This window comes from Hakea prostrata, chromosome 3 (assembly GCF_041222555.1).
Source record: "Hakea prostrata isolate BN-2017 chromosome 3, UWA_Hpros_2, whole genome shotgun sequence".
In the NCBI taxonomy this organism is placed as follows: Eukaryota; Viridiplantae; Streptophyta; class Magnoliopsida; order Proteales; family Proteaceae; genus Hakea; species Hakea prostrata.
Genome location: NC_142602.1, coordinates 32,677,320 through 32,683,319, shown reverse-complemented (window position 1 = coordinate 32,683,319; position 6,000 = coordinate 32,677,320). Strand labels below are relative to the sequence as shown.

General features: G+C 40.6%; 1 protein-coding gene across 1 annotated transcript; it reads left to right on the top strand.

Moving 5' to 3' along the window:
- The first annotated feature begins 227 nt into the window (after positions 1–227).
- Positions 228–1,978, top strand: LOC149022118 (uncharacterized). The gene is made up of 2 exons (XM_089147549.1): positions 228–338; positions 911–1,978. Exons 1-2 carry the CDS (start codon positions 228–230, stop codon positions 1,976–1,978), a joined length of 1,179 nt encoding a protein of 392 aa, XP_089003675.1.
- Positions 1,979–6,000: the final 4,022 nt, after the last annotated feature.

Genomic DNA, 6,000 nt, shown 5'->3' with positions numbered 1-6,000 from the left:
TGCCGTCATTATGATAAAAATAAATAAAAGAATAATAAGGATTCTCAGTATAACTTTTCAAGGAGTGAAGATAATATTTGTTATCGATGTGGTGTGAAAGCCATTAGGCATGTATCTATCGTAATCCACAATATTTCGTTAAGCTTTGTCAAGCTTTAATTAAATAAATAGAAAATGATGAAACGCTGCAATTGGAAGTTGTTCCTCCTCCTTTGTCTTCTATCTCAATGAGGGATGAAGGCTCTTCTCGTCGGAAGCCTGGTCGTCCTAAGAAGGCTCATGCAGTGAAGAAAGTGGCTACAAGTAAGAAGGGTTTGTTGGCAAAGGAATTCAAGAAGGTAGATGCTACGTTAGGGAAAGTCTCTACAGTAAATAAGAGCCTCTCATTGGGAGAGGAAAGTGCTGCTTTGTAACTGTTGATATGAAGCTTTTCTTTTGGAGTATTCGCGGCATTGGTAATGCGTCTGGTAGGAGGGCCCTTAAAATGTTGTTAATGACTCATCAACCAGACATTTTTTGTGTCACTGAACCAAAAGTGGATGTCAGTAAGTGCCAAATTCTCTTTATTAATAGATTGGGATATTCTTCTAATTTTGTGTATAATTTTTGGAAAAAGAAAGTTTTGAATCTTTGGGTCTTTTGGAAGAGAGAGTTGCAGCGGCCCTTTGTTCTCTCTTCATCTAACCAACAACTCTCTCTTCAATTCAAGTGGCAAGGTGTGCAATTTGGTCTATTAGTGGTTCATGCTTGTTGTGATAGATCTGATCGCAGACGGCTTTGGGAGGATCTTATTGCTCTCCCTTTGTCCAGCTTACCATTTTTTGTTATGGGGGTCTTTAATGCAATGTTACGGATGTCTGAAAGGAGGGGTTCAAGTAGATTCCAGCTGGGTGCAACAGTTGATTTTTAGGCTACCATTGATGCTTGTGAGCTTTTTGAAGTTCCATCTTCGGGTAGGAAATTTACATGGTCAAACCAACACAAAGTTGGTAATGTTCGTTCGATCCTTGATAGAAGTTTCTTCAATGCCAGATGGTTAGAGTTGTTTGGTGATTCTAAACAGATCACTCTTCCAACACACTCATCAGATCACTCTCCGATTTGTGTCTTTGTTGACAAAGGTGTCAAACCGGTAAACTCTCCTTTCAGGTTCAATAATTTTTGGATGACTGACGATTCTTTTTTGGAGGTGGTTCGTTTGGCTTGGATGGAACATGTTGTTGGTGATCCAATTTTTGTACTAGCACAGAGATTGAAGAATGTTAAGCAGCGTCTTAAAGCATGGGCAAAAATAACCTTTCCTAATCTTTTTATTGAAGTACAACAAGCGGAGAAAGATCTAGCATCCTTTCAAACTGATATTGATCAACTTGATATGACAGATGAATATTTTGATCAAAAGGCTTCCTTGAAGTCAAAACTTGTACAAGCAATGGATCGTCTAGACTCTCTTCTTCGGCAGAAAGCAAAGGTCAGGTGGTTGAGGGAGGGAGATAGGAATTCAAAAATTTTCCATCTCTCTACTAAACTTAGAAGGAATAAAAACTCTATTAAATCTTTGCGAAGAATGGATGACACTTGGACATCAAGTTTGGTTGAACTGCAGGATTATGTGGTGACTTACTTTGAAAATTATCATAAAACTGGTTCCTACTTGGGGCACCCAGAGTTGTTGTCTGTGATTCCAAAAGTGCTGATGGATGATGATTGTTTATTACTTGAAGGTTTGCCCTCTAATGAGGAGATCAAAGGAGTGGTATGGGACCTAGATCCTGACAGTTCTCCAAGACCAGATGGCTTTCCAGGAAGTTTTTTCCGCAAATGCTGGGATATTGTTTCAGCAGATTTTGGGGCTGGAGTTCAATCCTTTTTTCGAAAAGGGAAACTTCCAAAAGAGGTAAATAATTGTTTCCTTACTTTAGTTCTCAAGGTGGAGAATACAGATACACTGGACAAATTTCAGCCTCTATGTATGTAAAATCCAGCCCAAACCTAACCAAGACACCCTATTTGTTTTGGGATAAAGAAAGACATGTTTAATGTTAGACCTTGAAGTCAGACCTTGATTTCAATGTTGTTATCCTTGAAAGCCTTAGGAGGCCATGTCCAGCCTTATCCTAACCTTGACCCGGCCCGGAATCTGTTATGTTTGTAGGTCCGAAGACCCGAAGTGGTGGGAGAAGTCCTTGTGGACCCTTTTGGGTGATGATTTGGTGTCGAAACCCAAGCCCATGGACATTGACGATGATGCCCCTCACTTGAGAGCATTGTCAGTGTTAGTTTTGAATCTGCGCACCGAAGAGGGGTGAATTAGTTGAAATACCTAATGAACTTCTGTTCTCAATCCGAAAGTATTTCCCGAAACTAGACTTCTTGATGGACTTGTAGGAGAAAACCCCACTCAATTTGACCCCATATATCCCTCCGAATCCGCATCCGAAGTTGTTGAACTATTCCTGAGAATTCTGTTGAAACTACGTGGTCGAATCGTAAAATCCAGCTTTTACCTAACCTTGACCCGACCCGGTCATTGTTGTGTTTGTAGGTCCGAAGACCCGAAGTGGTGGTAGGAGGGACTTGTGGGCCCTACTGGTTGATGACGTAATGTCGGAACGAGGAAGAGAGCCTGAGACAAGGGAGGAGAAGAGGAAGAGGAGAAGGAGATAAAAGGAGGGCAAAAGAAGGACAAAAAGACGAGGAAGAGGAGAAAAAGAAAGAGAAGAAGGAAAAGGGAAAGGAAAGAAAGGGGAAAGGGAAAGACAAAGAGAAAAAGGGAAAGATAAAGATGGAATAAAAATCCGAGAGGAGCCAGGAACAGGGAAGGGGAGAGCCTAAGAATGGAGGGGAAGATTTCATCAAAGAAATCCTCTACGTACTTAAAGGAGACTTCTCTCTAAATCTACTCATCTTTTTATTAGGGGACCAGGCAAGGGGAACCGAACATGAGAACCAAACCCAACAATGATGTTAGATAGATATGATGATCACCTATGATATTAACTAAATTAGATTTATGCACCAACGCTAACCAAAAGAGATGAAGCAGAGTAACTAATCTATACCTGCATATGTGTTCCATGTTACTCTAAAGATTCACAATCCCCCATGTTCCTAATGCAGAGATGAGCCAAGCAGACCTACAACTCTAACCTTAATATGCGATTTGGGGATTCCAAATGGACCATTGGATTATGAAAGTTCTTGATAATTAGTGTCCCCAATGGTTAGACTATCTCAAGTGGGATGAGAGGAAGAAAAGGCAAGAATCCAAAAAGTAGCGGGGAAGATTGGGATACTATTGGGAGAGACAAATGAGAAAGAGGCAACAACGCAGGAGTGATTCAAGTCGATTTAACCTTTCATATATGCTTGTTAGGACTTAAGGCTATTTGGGCCACTGTGTGATCTGGACCATTTATCCGATTCAAGGTAAGGATAGTTACGATATAATTACCTAAGATATGGAATTTTGACTGGTATCCTAACTAGTAAATATAGTTTCTATCATATCTTATCATTTTAGACTGTAATATGTCTTCAAGGAGCTGTGTTACACATGTATCAATGTCTATCATGTTTATAATAATATATGATGACTTATGTCAATGTCATGAGTTAAATGTTATTATGATGTTGTATCGGAAGATATGATGAACTTGGGCATGTGATTGCTAAGTATAACTTGGGATGAGGGGACCAGGGGCCGGACAGGAGGGAATAGTAGGGATGTTCTCCGAAGGTGTCCATCAACGCCGGGTTATGAATGACATACATAGGACTGTCTAGATGATGGCAGGATGTCCCACATATCAGACCCGATTGGAAGGGAGAGACGAACAACGTGGTAGTAGTGTGGATTTGTGGGGCCAAGAGGATCACTCGTGAGAGGACATAAATTGCAAGGACCGAAAGGGGCCATGTATTGTTAGGGTTGCAAATGGGTAGACTTGGGCTCAGAGCACTCAAGACCAGTGAAATGATCCGTGAGAGGGACAGAGAGCTGTTACATGGGATGACCAATAGGGTGATGAGTCGGTGAGTAATATGGATAGTGGAAGGATACGGAAAAGATCCCGAGAGGGGAGGAATTGACATATCGGAACTGACATGATATGATTAAGTAGATGACTGCATGGGCAGGCTATACCGACAAGCGAAACAGACCAAAGGTGATGTGAGAGAGTGGGACGAAACCCCAACCAGGATTGTCAGAGGGATGGGACCAATCCGGGATGAGTGAGAGACTACCAAAGAAGTATGGTGAGACTTAAAGCATGTCTACCAAGATGAAGATACTTAGAATAAAACATATGCATTATATGCTCATATCATCGATATAGTTATGATTATCTTGTGGTTTATGCGTGATGGAATAATCTTGAGTTCTGAACTCATCCGGCAATATTTTGTTAGGCTATTCTACGGGGATTACGATGGCACCCTGAGGCGGACCGGATACTCATACTACTAGGAGGCAGCTAAGAAGACGGGAATAGAAGAAGATAGGGAGGGGTTAGCCCGGAGTTGTATGGGAGCAGTATGTTGGATCTCCATGGTCCCACCTTGAGGAGGACATATCCATGTGGAGGAGACTTATGAGTAGTTACCACTCTTTGTGAGATTAAACTAAAAGAATGTAATAACTTTAACCTACCTATAACGAGACTGTACTAACTAAATTGACCTCACTGCTGGTGAAGGAGTGGATTGGTTAATTTATTGATTTGATATTTATTTCCGCACTCGATTATCCATGTTATCTTATCCCTAAATTCTATTGTTGATTGTAGCTAAATGATTGTCATGATTGTGTTATTGGATGTGGCTGATGTGGTCTTTGAACTATGGATCTTGGGGTGTGGATCACATCCGGGTATGCAGGATAGGGTACCGGGGGTGGATGAAGATACTATGGGATACCATCAACAAGGAGACAAAAGCGATTGAATAAAAATGTGCTTTGGATATTCCTTCCTCCTTAAGTGAAACCCGAACCTCAAACATTATTTCACCATCAACATGAGAAGGGGAAAGCTCCTAAGCCTCCTCTTGGCTGGGTGTTGATCTTCTTAAGAATCCTTGCTCTCTTCTCTAACTCTCTACAAGGTATGTAATCTCTCACTCTCTCTTTAATCTACTTCTACCTCACCTTATTCTTGCTGTTGGGACCATGGCCAAGGTGCAACAACCTTGCAAACACCTTGCCATGAGTCTTCTTTACCTAATACATTCATGTTTTCCCCAATCTTGCTATGATTTACTTACCTTTTGATCATTAACTATGCATTTCCATGATTTGTTGCTCACCAACTTGCTTTATTAACCAAAACTGAAAGGTAGCCTATGATTAGCCTAATTTCTACCTTGCTTATGATTACAATAATGCTCCTAATCTATTCCCTACCTAATTCACTATGTTTCCCCCCAATTTGCATTAAGTAATAACCAATGCCATGATTTCCAACTCTTGAACTTGATATGCCAATTTGGGGATTTCTAAATTGACCATTGGATTATATTATTCTTTGATAATTAGTGTCTCTATATTGTGTTTGAACTGTTCCCCAAGTTTCGTATCGATCCGAGACCCGAAAGACCAATTTTGAGCCAAAACTCAAAAATCCAACTTGCTGTCCGAGACTCTTTGGGTCGATATCTGTTGGTCGATACCATCGACCCAATGTATCGACCAACAAGGTTGCTGTCAGAAACTTTTGCCCAGTTTTGATCCATTCGATCTTCGATTGTTTTGATTTCTTCTCTAACCCTTCATGTATGTTTGTTTAGGGCTTTAAGACAATAATTGGACCATTCTCTTGTGACTTCGGATCATCTTCTTCACAATTTGAGGTAAGGACGGTTATTGCCTTATAACATAGACTGTATGACTTTTACACTGTTGTTGGTAACTTAGTAGACTTAACTTATTAGTTGATTTTAGACATCATATGACTACTGTAGTTACCTTATGACAGTAGCACCATGCTTAATTACTTGGTT